The 18,580-nt window shown below is 36.9% G+C and overlaps 1 protein-coding gene across 2 annotated transcripts in view; it reads right to left on the minus strand.

The window, feature by feature from the left end:
- The window catches only part of SUGCT (succinyl-CoA:glutarate-CoA transferase), a 667,361-nt gene that overhangs the window by 391,517 nt on the left and 257,264 nt on the right, over nucleotides 1-18,580 (minus strand). For both annotated transcript variants that reach the window (XM_057731039.1, XM_057731038.1), the window contains one exon: nucleotides 17,884-17,981. In XM_057731039.1, coding sequence (XP_057587022.1) covers nucleotides 17,884-17,981 — 98 coding nt within the window. The remainder of the gene's footprint in view (nucleotides 1-17,883; nucleotides 17,982-18,580) is intronic.

The following is an 18,580-nucleotide window of genomic DNA, read 5'->3' on the forward strand; positions in this document are numbered from 1 at the left end:
TAAAAATCTGGGAAAGACCCCACAGCCTTTCCAATTTGTCTTAGGTAATGAATGCATAGCCCTTTTGTTCTGGTATTAAAATAATCCAGTCCAGTCCAAGAACTACATAATTCCACTCTAGTGTAATACAATAGTAAAATTCAGAACTCCTACGCAAGTTCAAGTCCTATGTTTTCTATAATTTTAATACCCAAGATAAGCTCTACTTAATTGTAGTGATTTATTTCTATAATATAACATTCTATCTGATACCATTTTAGTACCTATTTCTATAAATTATATTATATACTCTGATTTTCCAAACTGTGTTCCACGGCACACTAGGATCCCTTGATACATTCATAGAAGTTGAGATTAGTGGAGTAAGAAGGAGAAAGAAACTTTCTCTGGCCACATAAGTTTGGAAATCACTGCTTGCTCCTTTTCTCCAAAGAGATTAATAACACACATTAGCAAATTATTTGTCTTCAGTGTGAATCTGGGCTGGTCTCATGACTCATTTTGAGTAACAAAATGTGATGGAAGAGACATTGTACAAGTTCTAGAGCCAACACCTCAAGAGGCTGTGTTGCTTCTGCCTTTGCCTTTTGAACAAGTGTACAAAGATCACCACGTAGGAAAGACTCTCTAGCCTGACAGGTAAAAAAGATGAGGAAGAGATCCAAGTCACTCCTTGTAGCCAGGAGCCAACCCCAACCTGTCGAATGAGAGAGGCCATCCTGGGCTTTCCTGCTCAGATAACCATCTAACTGAAAACAACCACATAAATGGGCTCCTTGAAATCCAGTAGAACCACCAAGGCAACTTTCAGAATCATAAATAAAGTAATAAATCACTGTTGTTTCAAATCAGGGGCTTGAAAACTGTGACCCATGGCCTACATCCAGTCCACCTCTTTCAGTGCAACCCTTGAGCTAAGAATGAATCTTAGAAGTGATGTCATTAAGATGGTGTTGTAGGTTGTTCCTAACTTCATTCTTCCTCTCTGGAAGAACGGCAAACAACTATTCAAGAACAAGACACCACTGAGAGAATCCTAGAGTCTGAAGCACCCACCTGTACCACAAGACAGATTGCATTAGAAGGGTAAGAGAAGCAGTTACACATTGACCACATTGCCCCTCCCCCAGACCAGTGCAGCACCACACAGAGAGGTCTCTCCTGAGCCTCTGGTTCCTTCAATGGGAAAGAGAACTGGGGAGACAACCAGCCCCCACCCCCAGCATTGCTGGTTGCTTTGCAAGAGCCCTTACTCTGATCTCACACCACGGGGATTGCAGGGGAATCTCCAGGGCTCAAGCACTGGGAATTTGACTGTGATGAGGAAGGGAGGGGGGCTTGCAACAACCAGCACACTGATCTGGGCAGACCAAGCTCATACCTGCAGTGCCTAAGTAGTAATCCCAACCAGCTGCTTTGCTCATTGGCAGAACCAAGTCAGTCAGGGAAGCTAATTCATACCCTCATCTACTAGTGAATATTGTACCCAGTTCCAACCAACTAGTAAGCTTTACCAGAGAATCCAGACAACTGCAGAAACCATCTTACAGCCTCATTTGGGTAGGAAACCAAGCCAGTAGTCCTATATAATTGTCATTAGCCAGTGGAACACCCCACCATCACCATTCTCAGACCTGGAACAGTTGCCTTGCCCCAAAACAGACCATCATATCAGGCCCCACCTGTCCAAGAACATTACCAGAAACACACCCAGAAACCCAAACTGAGCTAACTGGTAAAGAACTGTCTCTGCCAAAGCAAATCTTTAAAGTCTGGAAGAGAACACTGATTACTCAAATGCACAGATACCAGCATAAGGAATCAAAGATCATAAAAAATCAGGTAAATATGACACCACCAAAGGACATTTAAAAAGCTCCAATCACTGACCCTTTAAAAATGGAGATCTATAAACTGTCAAAGAATTCAGAATAGCCCTCTTAAGGAAATTTAGTAATCTACAAAAAAACACAGAGAGACAACTAACCAAAGTTAGGAAAACAATGCATGAACAAAAGAAATTTGACAAGGGAATAGCAACCAACAGGGAGAAAAAAAAAAAAAAAATATATATATATATATATATATATATATATATATATATATATAAAATAACTAAACTGAAGAATTCAACAGAAAGTTTCAAAAACAGACTTGACCATGCAGAAGAAAGAATCAACAACCTGGAGGATAAGGCACTGGAAATTATCCAGTCAGAAAAGAAAAAAAAATGAAAAAGAGTGACAAAGGCCTGTGGGAATTATGGGACACAATGAAAAGAAACAATATTTGTGTTATGGGAATTCCAGAAAGAGAAAAGAAAGAGAAAGAAACAAAAGGTATATATTTAACACAAAAGGGCTGAAAATTTCCTGAATCTTGGGAAAGAAATGGATGTCCAGATCCATGAAGCCCAAAAGATTCCAAATAGGTTGAACCCAAATAGAGCTACACTGAGACATTATAATTACATTGTCAAAAGTCAAAGACAAAGAATTTAAAGAGCAGCAAGTGAAAACAGTGAAGTTACATACAAGGGAACCCCCATAAGAATATAAGTGGATTGCTCAACTTTCCAGAATAGGATGACATATTCAAAATATTGAAAGAAAAATAACTGCCAACCAAGAATTCTATATCCAGCAAGACTGTCCTTCAGAAATGAAACAGGGTAAATACTTACCCAAAGAAACAAAAGCTGAAGAAGTCCGTTATCACCAGACCTTCCTTACAAGAAATACTAATGGCAATTCCTTGAGTAGAAGTAAAGGAACATTAACTAGCATCATAAAAACATAAAAAGGTAGTGTAAATCTCACTGGTAATGGTAAATACACAGTCATAGTTAGATTCTGCAATATGGTAATAGTGGTGCATAATTCATGTACAACCCTACTTTGAAATTTTTTTTTAAAGAACATAGTAATATAACCAAAACTACAATAATCTGTTATTAGCTACACAATATAAAAAACATGTAAATCATAACAGCAATAACCTAAAATGGGAAGAGAAGGAGAAGTAAAGTGTAAAGTTTATGAATTCTACTGAAGTTAAGTTGTTATCAGTTTAAAATAAGCTTAAGATATTTTATGTAAGCCTCATGGTAACTACAAGGGAAAATTCAGTAGTAATTATGCAAAATAACACAATAAAGAAGTCAAATAATACTGATACTAAAAGACATCAAAACACACCAAAAAAAGACAGCAGGATAATAAACAAGGAATAACAGATCTACAAAACAACCAGAAAACAAGAAAATGGCAATAGTAAGTCCTTACCTATCAATAATTACTTAAAACATAAAGGGATTAACTTCTCCAATTAAAAGATATAGAGTGGTTGAAAGGACTAAAAAAAAAACCATATCCAACAATAGGCTTCTTACAAAAAACTCACTTTAGCCTTAAAGACACACATAGACTGGGAGTGAAGGGATGGAAAAGCCCCATTTCAAGCAAATGGTAACCAAAAAAAAGCAGGGGTAGCTATATTTATATTAGAAAAAAACAGACTTTAAACTAAAGATGATAAAAAGAGACAAGGAAGGCCATAACATAAAGATAATGATACTATATCAAGAAGCTAATAACAATTGAAAATATTTATGTGGCTAACATTGGAGCACCTAAATACATAAAGCACAAACTAACAGAGCTAATAGGAGAAATAAGGAGTAATACAACAATCCCTGGGGGCTTTAATAGCCCATTCTCAACAATGGATAGATCAACCAGAGAATTAATAAGGAAACATCAGATTTAAACAACACTATAGACCAACTAAACTTAGCAGACATATACAGAACATATCCAACAACAGCACAATACACACTCTTCTCAAGCACACATGGAACATTATCTAGAATAGACCATATGTTAGGCGCAAAATGAGTCTTAGCAAATCCAAGAAAACTGAAATCATACCAAGTATATTCTCTGACCACAATGGCACAAAACAAGAAAACAATAACAAGAAGAAAACTGGAAAATTCACCAAGTCATGGAAATTAAACAGTCTCCTGAGCAACCAATGAAGAAGTTAAGTGGGAAATAAAAAAGTTTCTTCAGACAAATGAAAATGGAAATACAACATACTAGAACTTATGGATGCATCAAATGCAATTATAAGAGGGAAATTCATAGCAATAGACATCTACATTAGGAAGCAAGCAAGATCCCAAATAAACAATCTAACTCTATGCCATTAGGAACTAGGAAAAGAAGGACAAACTGAACCCAAAGTTAGCAGAAGAAAGAAAATACTAAAGATTAGAGAAGAAATTAATGAAAAGAAAATAGAAAAGATGAACCAAAGTACGAGTGGGTTCTTTGAAAAAATAAATAAAATTGAAAAACCCTTAGGTAGACTAACCAAGGAAAAAAGAGAAATGACCCAAATCATCAAAATAATAAATGAAAAAAGAGACATTACAACTGATGCTACAGAAATTCAAAGGATCATAAGAGGCTATTATAATCAAATATTCACCAACAAACTGGACAACCTGGAAGAAATGGAAAAATTCTGAGAAACATTTAACTTACCAAGAGTAAATCAAGAATAAATAGAAAGTCTGAATAAACCAATTACTACTATGGATACTGAATTAGTAATCAAAAATTAGTATACAAGAATCTCCCAACAAAATAAAACTCAGGACCAAGTGGCTTCACTGGTGAATTTTACCAAACATTTAAAGAAGAATTAACACCAATCTTTCCCAAGCTCTTCCAAAAAATAAAAGAGGGGGGAACACTCTCAAACTCATTTTATGATGCCAGCATTACCCTGATACTAGAACCAGAAGCTGATACCATTAGGAAAGAAAACTACAGGGCAATATCCCTCATGAACACAAATGAAAAACTTCTCAAAAAATACTAGCAAACTGAATTCAGCAGCACATTAAAAGGATTATACACCATGATCAAGTGGGATTTATCCATGGCATGCAAGGATGGTTCAATATATGCAAATCAATCAATGTGATAGAAAAAGAATCATATGATCATCTCGATAGACACAGAAAAGCATTTGACCAAATCGACAGCCACTTACAATTTAAAACTCCTAAAAAATTAGGCATAGAAGGAACATATTTCAATATAATAAAAGCCATAAGTGACAAGCCCACAGCTAAGGTCGTCTTTGATGATGAAAAGTTGAACGCTTTTCCTCTAAGATCAGGAACAAGACAATGGTGCCCACTCTTGCTGCTCTTATTCAGCAAAGTACTTGGAGTCTTAACTAAAGCAATTAGGTAAGACGAAGAAATAAAAGGTATCAGAATTGTAAAGGAGGAAGTAAAAGTGTCTGCATTTCTAAATTACATGATTTTACATATAGAAAATCCTAAAGACTCAACCAAAATACTGTTAGATCTAATCAATGAATTCAGTAATGTTAAAGGATACAAAATTAGTATTAAAAAATCAGTAGTGTTTCTAAACACTAACAAGGAATTTTCTAAAAAAGAAATAAAGAAATTAACCCCATTTACAATAGGATCAAAACCAATAAAATATTTAGGAATAAATTTAACTGAAGAAGAGAAAGAACTCTACTCTGAAAACTAGAAAGCACTGATAAAAGAAAACAATGAAGACACAAATAAATGGAAATGTATTCCATGTTTGTGAATCAGAAGAATTAATATTGTTAAAATGTCAATACTATCAAAGCCATCTATATATTCAATTCAATTCCTATCAATATTTCAATGGCATTTTTTTACAGAAGTAGAAAAACACTTCTAAAATTTATATGGAGCCACAGAAAACCGTGAGCAGACAAGGAAATCCTGAGAAAGAAGATTAAAAGCAGGAGACATCATACTTTCTGATTTCAGGCAATGCTATAAAGCTATAGTCATCAAAGCAATATACTACTGGCATAAAAACAGACAAATAGACCAATGGAATAGAATGAAAAGTCCAGAAATAAATCCAAGCATATACAGTCGACTAATATTTCACAAGAGAGACAAGAATACTCAATGAAGAAGAAACAGGTTTTTAAATAAATGAAACTGGGATAACTGGATATTCACATGGTAAAAGAATGAAACTGGATCTGTATCTTACAATGACTCACAAAAATTAGCTCAAAATGGATTAAAGACTTTAATGTAAGACCTGAAACCATGAAACTTCTAGATTAAAACATAAAAATAAAGCTCCTTGACATGAATCTTGGAAATGATTTTTTGGATATGACACCTAAAGTACAAGGAACAATATCAAAAATAGAAAAATGGCACAGGTGAACCTATTTGCAGGGTAGGAACAGAGACACAGATGTAGAGAACGAACATGTGAACATGGAGTGGAAGGGGACAGTGGAAAGTACTGGGAGATTAGGACTGACATATATTCACTACAATGTGTAAAACAGACAGCTAGTGGGAATCTGCTGTACAGCACAGGAGCTCAGCTCGGTGCTCTGTGATGACCTAGATGAGCGGGATTAAGGGCGTAGGGGATAGGAGGGAGGTCCAAGAGGAAAGGGATATATGTATACATATAGCTGATTCACTTAGTTGTACAGCAGAAACTAACACAACATTGTAAAGCAATTATATGCCAATAAAAAAATAAAATAGACAAGTGGGACTACATCAAATTAAAATACTTCTGCACAGCAAAAGAAACCATCAACAAAGTGAAAAAATCTGTGGAATGGGGAAAAAAATTGCAAACCATATACATGAAAATTGGTTAATATCCAAAATACATAAAGAATTAAATTCAATAGCAAAAACAAAACAAAACAAAACAAAACAAATAACCCAATTTATAAGTGGGCAAAGGACCTGAATAGACATCTCCCCAAAGAAGACATACAGATGGCCAACAGACACATGAAAAGATACTTAACATCGCTAATCATCAGGGAAATGCAAATAAAACCACAATGAGATATTACCTCATGCTTGTTTGAATGGCCATTATCAAAAAGAAAGAGATAGCAAATGCTGGCACTGATGTGGAGAAAAGGGAACTCTGTGGACTGCTGGTGGGCTTGTAAATTGGTACAGCATTATGGAAAACAGTATGGAGGATCCTCAAAAAATTAAAAATAGAACTATCACATAATCCAGCAATTCCACTCTGAGTGTTTATCAGAAGAAAAGAAAAACACTAAAAGATATCTGCACCCATATGTTCATTGTTTATAACAGCCAAGATATGGAAATTCAACTTTCAATGTCCATAGATAGAGTCCTTTTGGAATACAGTCACACTCACTCATTTAAGTATTGTCTATGGTTGCCGTCTTGGTACAACAGTAGAGTTAAGAAGCTATGATGAAGACCCCAAAGTCCGAAAAGCCTAAAGTATTTATTATCTAACTCTTCATAGAAAAAGTTTTCAGATACATTTTAAAACAGTAAGTTTTAGGAAGCTTTGCTATATCACAATAGTTAGCTATGATTTCAAATTTTTCATCCCATGTTAAACTTTTTGGCTTACATGCTGTGTTTTATAGCTCTATCTATGCTTGTATATTTTAATTTGTTATTAATTTTTAGAATATTTCATTGCTGTTAGTTTTTCTTTCTTGAAGCTTACTAATAGTTTATTTGTAGCCTCGTCTATAATCAGTGTAAATGTTCCATAGACACTAAAAAAGAATATGTCCCCTCTGTTAGCAGGGTATGCAGTATGACATATGTCTACTATGCCCACCTCATTAAATACACTAAATAAATCCTCTTTTTATTTATCTATTTTAGAAAATAGTATGTTAAATTATTTCAAAATGATTGTTTCTCATAATTTCTGTTTCTAATAGCTCTAAATTTCCATATTTTAGGATATATTTCTATATTTTAATGTGTTTAAAAATAGCTTGGAACCACCAATTACTCTTATTTTCCAAATATAGTATATATCAATGGCCACCAAAAAGGGCCAATCCCAGAGCCACAAAGATCCAGGCCAGCATTCTGATTTTTCTTTTTTGTTTCCCTTCATTAAATTGAACAGAGTACTGAGACTTAAATAAACTCAGACATTCCAATGTCTGGATTTTTCTTTTTCCAAAGTTAGCAAATGAGAAAAGAAAAACAATTCACAATAGAGGGAAGAAAAATCATTATGAAAGAAAAATGCAAATTTATAAATTGAAATATTAAAAGTTGTGTGTGTGTGTGTTTGTGTTTATGTGTGTGTTGGGGTGAAAGGTGCAGAATGTTCACTTAATTTTTTTTCCTAGCCAGGATTATTCTAAACACAAAATTTCTAGTTAGAGAAAAGGGAAAGAAGAGATTGCCTGTGAGTACTGTGGAAAAGGCATTGATAATCAGGAGATTCCAGTTTGAGCCTCACTAGTAAGCTGTGTGATATTGGGGAAAACATATTAAACTAGAACTAAGGTAGGTCCAGTCTGGCTTTGGAAGCAGTGAGCAGCTTGCCAAAACTACTGTGGATTGTCCAGGTGAAGACGGCCAGGAGCAGCTGGTCACTGGGGAATGTTTCAGGATGCTGGACAGCTGGTAGAAATCAAGGCTCAGCAGGGATGTCAGCTGTCAGCACTGGGAGAGAGGTGGAGTCAGCTCTCACTAGAAACATCAGTGGATGTCAGATCAAGGGCTGAAGGAAGGCCTATGCTGTAAAGCTGAAGCTAAGAAGAGATACGAATAGAACCCAATGGGGGCAGTGTAGTTGCAGAACAGAACTCAGTCTGAGCCAAAGGCAGGCAGGAAATTGGGCAGGTCAGGAATGAGTCTGGGAGTCTGAGGAGCAAGCTGAGTGTCAGGAGACCGAGTCAAACTCCAGATTCTCTATCCAATTCAAAAGTCAAGGGCAAAAGAAGGTCAGCCAGCAAAGTCTGGAGAGCTGTGCCTACATCCTCTCTAAAGGAAGACCTTTCGAGCTGGCTTTGTGGAATCTCCCACCAGATTTCAAGAGGTCTCTGGCCATGATGCTGTTAAATTCTAAGTTCTTACACATAGGAAAGGGTTAAAGTTCTATCCAGCTCCCCAAGTGTTTAGGACTCTAACATTCTATAAATCTAAAAATATACATTAAGTTCCAATGGAGAAATGAGGGTATTAAATGTTTTATCCAGGGAAACAGAGTTTACTGGACTCCCTCCCACCACCATCTCCCTCCCGCTCCCCCCCGCCCCATACATATAAATATCCCACCACTACCACCTAATTCTTTCTACTAAAAGGCAGTGTGGAATGGTTTATAGCCCTCCTGGAAAAAAGGAGGGGGAGAGAAGGAGTGGGATGACATTCCATTCCATCCTGACTCACTTAAAGACATCATTTGATTCTCAGTCACAAAGAATTCTCTTAACAGGGTGGAAAGAGCCCTGGTCACGAGGAGCTTGTTTGGAGTTGCAGTGGTTCCCTTTGCATTCTGTAAGCCAAAAGGATGCATTCCAGGGCTGTGTTTCTTTCATTCTTTTTCCCTCCAGGCTGATTTTATAGTAACAACACATAGCCACTTACATCTATCTCCAAAGAACCAACATTCAGAAAATGTACCACATAAAATAAAGACATTTTACAAGGGACCATCTATTAGCTGATAATGGCAGAGCTGCCATGGAATGCATAAGGAAACAAATGTGACCCTCACCAAAGTCAGAGCCATTTACCCAGATCAGCCCTCTGCAGTGGATGCCAGATAAACCTACAATGAGATGATTCAAAGCATTATGAAAGCTTGAGGGGAGGTTCCGATAAACTAAATACGGAGGTTGAGGATATATATAAATCACATGAAATGCAGCCTCATAAGATGCTAATAGAAGTCAGGGGCGGGGGTGGAAAAAAGGCTGGCAGAAGAGATTTTAAAACGTGATCATATGGGAAAGAGAATATTAGACTAACAAAAAAAGTTTCTGTGGGAGAAAACAATGTTTCTCCACGTATATTAAAAACATGTAGACATAAGAGAGTCGATGATTGCCAGGTTTAGAGAGGGGAGGAATGAATCAAGGTTAAAAGAGACTTCCACAGCCTCCCAGCCCTGGCAGAAGTGTCACTGAGGAAAACAATCTCTGGGGCTCCTGACTGCTCTCAGCCTTCATTCTGCTTTTCACCCACCTTAGGCAGCCAGGGCTTTGATGATTTCTCCACTTTCCCCACATTAAAATCTGGTCTGAGGAAAGGGTCTGGGAAATTTTATTTACTCTAAGGAATAAGACTTCATGCTTTAACTCCCCCTGTGCTGTTTGAAGCTCAGGAGTGGAAAAACTTTTAAGCCCCCCACATCTATAACTGTAGAATTTCTGAAATCAGCAGGCTACATGTAAGGAAGGGTTATATTCCATGGAAGAGAGGTTCCTTCCAGCCCATCTAAATTATATCATAATGTGGCCACTGATAAAATCCTTCCAGTTCTCTAAGCAAACCACTTGTTCAATAAAGCCTTTTTGTAAACAGGTAAAACCCACCTAGGAAAGTGATAAGTGATATCCATGTATTATTTAATTGTAAAAGAGTTCAAATTGTGAAAGACGGGATAAGGACAGGAAGATGGGGGCGTGGAGGGAGGGCTGAACTGGGGATTTAAGATGGGGGAGGGAAGGGAAGGGGCGAGAGATAGAGGGCTATCAGAAATGAAATATGTGGTAGTTTTATTTTCTACTAAAAATTAAAATTAAGGTTATTACAGATGTTATTTAACAGAAAAGTCAACAGCTCTCAGGAAGGCCAAAGATACCTATTAAAACTTTGAAAAACTTCACCATAAAAATGACACAGGAGAACTCATGGATGTATTTTATTTCAGAGTTCAAAGCCCCTGACTGAAGCTTTTCATAGAGGCTATTAACACAGCATAGTGGCTCAGGAACACACTGAAGCGTTTCATTCTTTATGAGGGTACAACCACAAATGCATGGAATAATTTAAGTGGAATGTTCACAAGTTCCAAATTCACTGCCCACACTGAGAAACAGTGTTTCTTGAAAGGGAATAGTATATGAGCTATTAAGGTCCACTTTGGGTTTGGGGAAAAAAAAAAAAAAAGGCACTATTAATAGCCTTTATTATGAGCGCTGTACAAAGTTAAATGTATTCCTGAGTCTTGTGAGCTATTTTTAATTTTTTTAAGAAGCTGAACAGAAATCATTTATTTAGCTGCAAAAAGGTCATACGGGCCAACCAGAATGTCATGCTTTACTTCTGCTAGAATTTAATCAGATCTGTACAATAACGCTAGTTATATCATCCTAATCAGGATCTGACTGGCAGTTAAATGAAACTTTATTAAATAAAAATTGTGGGAGGTAATTCATATAGTAACTACAGTTGGGGAGAGAAAAATCTCTCAAAACATGGCATCCATGAATTAAAAAATGATATAGGAGAACTCTGATGGCAAAAAATGTGGTAACTGTAATTTTTTGTTCTTGAGGTTTGAGATTCTCCTAAAATACACTGAGCAATGTTGTTTGCTGAGGGCTGTGCTGGCTGCTTTCACGGCTGTTCTGTTTTTTAATTCTCACTGTGATACAGGTATTATACGCTCCATATATATGAGAACCTGAGGCTCAGAGCAATCAGAGGATTCGCTCAAGACCACAGAGTTCATGGGAGACTCTGGTTTCAAATTCAGGCCTTTCAACATTCTGTGATCATAACACAGGCCTCCTAGGTTAGTTTCGAAAAAGTTCTCATTTCTAGCTACCACTGCTCTCCTCTTTTAATTTTGACCTGACATTGGGTCTTTTCTTTGGCCAGTTTGCCAAATTTGGACGGCTCTGCCCCTCGCTGGTTCATACATTCACTAACTGAAAGAACATCTAGTGCCAGGAACCCAAATAGACACTAGAAATAAAAATTAAAAAAAAAAGACATAAGTCTCTTATGATGCATCAATGTAGGCTCATCAATTATAATAAATGTACCACTCTGGTGGGGGATGTTGGTAGTGGGGAGACTAGGGGTGAGGGCGAGGGGGGAGTAGCAAAGGGTATGTAGGAACTCTCTGTACCTTCCTCTCAGTTTTGCTGTGAACCTAAAACTGCTCTAAAAAAAAACTGTCTTTAAAAACAAAAAGATAGTCTCTGCCTTAAGAAATTTATTGTCGTGTCAAGGAGGAAGATTTAATGACAGTTGAGCGGAATAGATGCTTTGATGCAGCAACATAGGAGGGGCTGCTTAAAACAGACAAATGAGACAGGAAAAGCTCCCAAAACTTGTGCTCATTTTAAAGGACTGGTAGCAGCCAGTGAGATGAAGAAGCTTCATCATGTTAGTGAAAGGCAATGGGCATGTGGGAAGACACAGAAGATTAAAAGACCAGGCCAAATTATAAGGTGGTTCTAAGGCAAAAGTGGGAGATGCAATTACATGTGTTAAGATACATGGTTTAAACTTTATCCTTAAAGCTATAGAGACTCCCTGAACGACCTAGGCAAGGCAGTGGAATGACCAAATCTGCCTGATGGAAACAAGATGTCAGTTTTTTTTTTTAAATTAACATTATATTTAGGCATCTTGGAAGTCACAAGCCCTCCATGAACAGCATCAAAATGTTCTACGTCCAACTCTCTGATATTCTGAACAAGTCTATTAAAAATAACTTCACACCAAATTTAAAGAGATGAAGCTCTTTAATAAGTTCTGGATTCAATTCAACAAATATCTGTTTAGCACCTCTGTTTAGAAGGCCCTGAACTAGGGCATTTAATTGCACAGTATTTTAACATAGTAAAGTGAAAATAAGTAGATATTCAATTATATACCAGAAACTTTAAAAAAATCAGATCATTCAAAACCAAAGATAATTATTTATTTTCCTAAAGGAATTGCCACAGTACTTTAAAAGGTAAATTTATCTGGCACTGTTACTTTTATTTATGACAATTTAGCATAACCAACATTTTAGGAATGCCTTCACTAGGATTATACTCACATACGCATTCCTAATATGTGTAGCATTTTTCAAAAAGCAATTTAAAAGTTGTCATCAGTTTTTCTCCAAGCTACTTTTTTTTCTCCTATGATTTATTATTTTCTCCGTATAAAATTACACTCAGTTCAATATTTCCTCCTTTGACCTGAACTATCTTTTTTCTTCACCTGCCTAATTCTATTCGTCCTTTAAGACTCACCTCAGCTGGCACTGTCTACAGGAAGCCTTCCGTGACTTGCCCAGATTGAGGTAATTACCCCTTCTCTGGGCTCCCAGCACCCTGTGTGTATGTGTACAGCGGCACTTCACACACACTACTTAATTCATTGCTTTACTTGTTTGTTTTCCTACTCAGACCAAGAGCTGACCTCATCTTTCATCTCTGTATCTGCAGGGCAAGGGCATACAGTCTGTGGCCATTAACCACTGATGAAGAGATGAAGGGGGAGGAATAAAATGAACTGTATTTCTACTTTCCCCATTATTTCTCTTTTCCTTCATCCTCATTTCACGTCTTCCTACTATTTCTCCCCAACTACTAATACATCATCGTAATCCTTCTCTTCTTAGTATCGATACACGTCGTGATCGTGATTTTTAGTCTCTCCCGCAAGGTCCGAACTATTGCAAAAATGCTGGTCCTGTGTGTGGGCAGCACAGGTTAAGGAGTTTGTTGCTCCTCAGCTTTGCAAAGAAGGGGTTTGCTGTAACAGGCCCTGGATTAGTCTCGATTATATCTTCTCTTCTGTGTTTTGGCTGGGGACTTTTAACATGCTTTAGCTTTGCCTCGTTTTTGGTCTTAGCAGCTGGGTAAACAGACTTTCTGCAACACCCTGGATAAAATGGCAAGCTCAGGGGGAAAGTCTTCCACCTTTAAATTAAAAAAAAGAAGAAGAAAAAAAAAGAACTTGCTCACAGCCACAGTTGGGGAATAGTAACACCTGAGAGCACTTGAGGGGGATGGTGTGTGTGCTGGCTGCAGAGAACTCAGCTGATGACAAAAACATGCAGCTGCCTTCCTGAATGAGCCGACCACTCCGAGAGCAGCATCAAACTAAATTTAGCAAAAATAACAGAAAAGTGAGGTAAGTGACCGACATTTCTGGTAGGCACTTTCTAAAGAGGCTATGAATTTCAGGGAAGAACGCAAAGAGAATCACCTGATTCTAAAATATTTAAATGAATGCCTGCCATGGGCAGGAAAGTTACTTTGGGAAATTACTCAGGAAATTAATCAAAACTTGGGAAAAATAGGAAGAAAGATTTTGAAACACAAGAGGGAACTTTTTTTGTGTATTTAGGAGAGCAGACTTTGCAAAAATCCATAAATACTTCTGTTTTCACTTTTGGGTATCAAATAGGATGAAAGGGGTGAGGAGAAGTTTTCTGTTTTGCGTTTTTTTTTTTTAAATAAACACCGTGAATCCATCATTATTGGAGTTTTTTTTAAGTTGCCTGAAGTTTAATTCACTCTCACAAATCCTTCTACATTTTTATGTACTTTAAAATTTTTCTAAAATAGAAATATAGGCTGAGGAAAGTATGAGCATTAAAGGAAAGTTTTATGACATAATGTTTTATAGCAGACAACAGAGAAAAATGTGGTATATTCACATGGCAATGTAGCTACTGTTACCAAAAACATGCTTTTCTACAGAAATGATAGGAAAACCACACACACAAAAACTGTAGCATGTGCATTGTAACATGCTTGCAAAAAGACAATAAATTACTATCAGGCACAGCCTGTAGCTGCAATACTTTTCTAAGGCAAAATTCACAAAAAGTTTATATGAAAAATATGGACAACTAACTTGTTAGGCATATCAAAACAAATGTTTTTATGGAAAGATCTTCTAGAAAGTCTACACGGTTTACTCGAATGAAAGTCCCAGAAGGCAGGGATTTTTGTTGTTTTTTTAATGCCATCTTCCTAGTGCTCCAAATGATCACTGGCACATAGTAGGTAGTCAATAAATATGTGTTAAATAGGTGAGTAAGAGAATGAACAAATGAGAAGCATGTTCCATTGAAACTCTTGAGTCCCTCAAGTCTCTCCAGGTGTGGAAGGAAATTTTTGCTGGTTTAAGTTGCTGGAAAACTGAACTCTACCAGGTAGAGTATTCCCTTCAAGACATGTCTTCACAGTAGGGGACAATGGGTAAAGGTGGTCAAAAGGTACAAACTTCCAGTTATAAGATAAATAAGCCCTGAGGATATAATGTATAGCATGGTGACGATAGTCAATAATACTGTGTTGTATATTTGACAGTTGCTAAGAGAGTAGATCTTCAAAGTTCTCATCATAAGGGAAAAAAGATTTGTAACTGTGAGGTGATGGATATTAACTAAACTTATTAGGGTAATCATTTCAGAATATATACATGTATCAAATCATTATTTATATCCTTAAAGCTAATACAACATTATATGTCAATTACATCTCAATAAAACTGGAAGAAAAAAAGCCTATCATCAGGTTAGACAGAAAACAAGTGGTTGACAAGCTAGCTCATTTTATGGCCAAAAAAATGTCCTTTGTTTCACAAGTTTTAAGAAACTCCTTTATCATAAAGTCTATGATTTTCTGGCCATCTCCCCCTACTCCCTCTCTGGCCCCACCCCTCTATACTATCTCTTTATATTGAAAAAAGGTGTAAAGGAAAGGTCATGTCAGATAGTGGAAGGCCATGATATCAGACTAAAATGACTAGATGTAATCATCTAATTAATACAGAGCCACTGATATTTTGAATACTGGAGAAACATAAAATCACGTCATGAAAATAAGACATTTTACAACATTCACAGAGACTTCTGAAAGCCCAGCACTTAATGGTACTAATGAATCCAGGGATATTTATTCAGAAAAACAAGTGATAAAGTTATCAAAAGGACTGAATCAATATCCTAATCTTCCCTGGTCATCACTGTCTGATCCGCCATGAAGGAGAAGAGACGTGAGCTGGAAGAGACTAGAGAACTACATCCCACAGGACACCACCAAAACGCATCCACACACCCGCCCAAGGGAGCAGGGACCCTGGCCTCCGGGAAACCAGGGGTCAGGATGATGATGATGGGACCTCTCCTATCAAGTTTTCTCTCTTAAGACTACTCTCTAGCCTCTTCTTTACAAGTTTGATTCCTTAAGTCCGAATAAAGACGTAAGAACCTTATGGGTTTCGAAACACTGAAACTCCCACTTCTGCATATGTAAAAGTAGAAAAAAGAAGGTGTCAGGTTATTTAATTCACCCCAAAGAGAGAATTTAGAAATTAAACTGTTACAGATGCTGCTAAAAGTCTGTCCACAGCAGAATTCTATAACAGAATTTAGCGAGGAATACAAGTTTTAGGACGCAGGAAATCAAGAACTTTACTCTGTGGTTTTTGAAGTTAGAAAAGTGCTGGCAACTCAATAACAAGATGACACTTGTATCTGCCTAGATTTTGTATTTTTCTTGGGTCTGCTCTTCTCACAGCATGGATATGATTTATTTAGACTCTCAAAGAGCTTTTGATAAGGTTCTCACAAGTGCCTATTATGAAAACTTGGTAACCGTGGTGTGAAAGGAAAAAGTCATATCAATGAATTAAAGGAATTAAAAACTGCTTGAGAGGCAAGGAGGAAAAGCAGAGATAAATGGCCAATTCTCACGGAGCGAAAGGTTAACGACCAAGGGCTCTCCGGCTTTGCAGTAGAATCCGAGTTTTATTTAACTAACGACCAAGAAAAGGGAGCCCCATTCTCATTCCCACATACAGAGGCCCCATTGATTGAAGGTGGAGATACAGGCAGTGTAGAGAAGTGCTTAAAATCCAGGGAAGAGCAAATAGGTAATGAACGCTGACTCACGTACAGATCCCCAAATAAGAAGGGAACACAAATAAACGTAACATTAGCAGAAGTTTTTTTCTAAGAGCTTTGTTTTTTAATACAATTTTTAAAGGTTACACTCCATTTAGTTATTACAAAATATTGGCCATATTCCCCACGTTGTACAGTACATCCTTGTAGCCTGTCTTCCACCCTACAGTTCGCACCTCCCAGTCCCCCATCCCTAAATTGCCCCTCCCCTACCTCCCCACCGGTAAACAGTTCACTCTCTACATTTGTGAGTATAAGAACTTTGATATATCTATGCTACATGGAAACACAAGGGCGTTTTCAAAAGACAAGATATGGTATTTGAACAAAAGTCCTTCATTTATTGGTGTGATGACAGCAAATGTTCCACACTGAAGAACGGTTCACGCGGACATTTAGATCCACAAACAGTACAGTCTATCCCTATAGACTGAGAAGTTCAGATGTAAACAAAACTGAAACTGATAGGAAAGAGTAAGAATTGTTAACTTTTTCTGAGGCTAACTTGAAAAATTGGTGCAGGTTTTAACAAAAGCATAACCTGACATGAATGGAACAATTTGGAAATCAAATACTCTAATTGATCAGCATTAATCCTTTATGACCCATAACTCAATCCTCCATTTTCAAAATATCATCATAACAAACTACACAGAGAGTCTCAGAAAAGCCAACAAACTCGACTGAACCTCCCTTATCTCAGTTTCCTTATCTGTAAAATGGGAATAATGGAACTTCCCTCATGGGATGATTATGTGTTAAATGAGATCATGAATGTAGAACATTTCATACAGTAAATGTCAAAAATGATGTTGAATTATTATTGTTAGTATTTATGATAGACTAAACCCAAACACATGCCACAGAGAAGCAACCTAATTCAAGTTATTAGGACTTTCTTATTTATATCATTGTTATGATTCAGTACTTAATAAAACATGTAAAATGGTTTCAAACGCTTTCAAAGAAAAACATAGCTTTAAAATATACTTCCACTAACCAACTTTGTAAAATGAAATATAATTATAAGTTAATCTAAATAAGCCAAAAAGAATACCACAAAATACCAGATAAATACTAATAACACATCAATTCTTAAATGTACAAACAGCAGAGCCAAGCTTACCGTGTCGACAGTATTTTAATAAGCTCTTTTCTATTCTGTACCCGAAGGTGGTTAGTTCTATACTTGGAATCATCAGTCAGTTCAGGCAAATTCAAAATCTAAAAAGGAAAAATAATTTTAAAGTGAAATGCATGAAATTTGTGTGTACCTGCCTGTTGGTACTAGTGTTCAGGACCTACGCCACTCCATCCTCAAGACCATTCCGTGCTGGTCTTTATACTTCTTAACACAGGGATGTACAGAAGTAAGGATCATGCAGTTAGGATGGGTCATGCTGGTGACTGATTTTGTCATTTGTAAGAAGTTTTTACTACCTTTAAGCATGTGCCTGCATACAGGAAAACAGAAAAAGAGTTATCACCCCCCCCATAACATCTTGTACCCATTTATGAGAATATAGGAAAAGAGTTATCAGACTCCCACAGTAAGTCTTGTCTAGAGGAAATAGGAATAGGTACAAAATTGGGTAAAACTGACCTAATTCTAAGAACGAGTATCATAAGGGCATACAAGTGCATGTCTGCACTTACATGAAGCCCGTAATCAACATATATCTTGTAGGTATGTTCACTTATTTGTTCCACATGTAAATAAAATAACATTATCTGTCCCAGTAGTCCTATCCAGGATGTTGTACAAGGTGCTAAAATAAAGGGGAAGCATACACACTTGCCCCAAATGCTCACCTTTAAAACAA

Source organism: Hippopotamus amphibius, chromosome 4 (assembly GCF_030028045.1).
Source record: "Hippopotamus amphibius kiboko isolate mHipAmp2 chromosome 4, mHipAmp2.hap2, whole genome shotgun sequence".
NCBI lineage: Eukaryota > Metazoa > Chordata > Mammalia > Artiodactyla > Hippopotamidae > Hippopotamus > Hippopotamus amphibius.